The 1,032-nt window shown below is 29.0% G+C and overlaps 1 protein-coding gene across 1 annotated transcript in view; it reads left to right on the plus strand.

Moving 5' to 3' along the window:
• CLIP4 (CAP-GLY domain containing linker protein family, member 4) overlaps positions 1–628 on the plus strand; it is a 47,440-nt gene extending 46,812 nt beyond the window's left edge. Inside the window, exon 10 of the mRNA XM_012652435.1 lies at positions 552–628. Coding sequence (XP_012507889.1) covers positions 552–628 — 77 coding nt within the window. The remainder of the gene's footprint in view (positions 1–551) is intronic.
• Positions 629–1,032: the final 404 nt, after the last annotated feature.

Below are 1,032 nucleotides of genomic sequence, written 5' to 3' on the forward strand. Positions count from 1 at the left end.
ACTGCCAGAACCGGAAATCTTACTCCTATTCAAAAACATCTTTAAAAAATTTTACCTTTTGTGAAGTCTTTTTGTTTTTGTTCTGTTATTTGGACATGTCAATAATCATAAGCTCTGAAGTTTATTGTTCAGTGTTTTATAAATGGAATATCTTTGATGATAGTGTTTTAAACCATTTTATCCTTTTATTTTTTCAAGTGATTATTAAGATTATAATATTTGATAGTAAAAATAATAAGCTTTATCAAGGTGTAATTCAGTTTTATTTTATTTTCAAAAAATCTTATAATGAAAACCTCTGAAAATAATGCCATGCTCTTACCTTATTCATATATGTACATACTTTGATCAGGAAGGTAAAGATAAAAATTTGTCAAGAAATCTAAACCACAATTATATTCTGTATCTACTTACCTTCTTTGCTTTATTTTCCCAGAGAAACATTTGATATGATAGATCATCTATGGAAGACATTATAAAAGATAAATTTTAATAAGGACTGAAAGTTCGTGAGTTATTTTTCCTCTTCTAACCTTAACTTTCATATTTAGGTTTTAGGAGAAGTTTCAGCACAACTTCTGCGTCTTCCCAGAAAGAGATTAACAGAAGAAATGCTTTTGCCAAGTGAGTATTAAGAAGATTTAGAAAAACACCTTTCAAGATGAACATGATGAGATTCTGTGAAGGAAGAAAAATGGAATTTGTATCTTTTACATTGCTTGGTAGAATTTTAGCACTTAGGAGAAAAGGTGTGATGAGTGTGTTGAGAAGAGTTTTCTCCCTCCTTTGCAAGCTCAATTAAAGATGTCACCCGTGACTAAAGATAGTATACTGCATATATTTTTCTCTTCAGAGAGTTTAATACCATTAATAAAAGTTGGAGTTTATGTTTTGTGTTTTCATTGAGTAGGGCGGATTGATTTTAAACTCTGTTTTCTTAAATAATCAGAGATTTGATTTAATAGCATCAGCAATACATGAAAGAAATGTAAAGCCCGTTTGCATAAAGGAATCTTACAATTATTTAAAAAA

The sequence above is a fragment of the Propithecus coquereli genome, unplaced genomic scaffold (genome assembly GCF_000956105.1).
Source record: "Propithecus coquereli isolate 6110/MARCELLA unplaced genomic scaffold, Pcoq_1.0 Scaffold39, whole genome shotgun sequence".
Taxonomy (NCBI): Eukaryota; Metazoa; Chordata; class Mammalia; order Primates; family Indriidae; genus Propithecus; species Propithecus coquereli.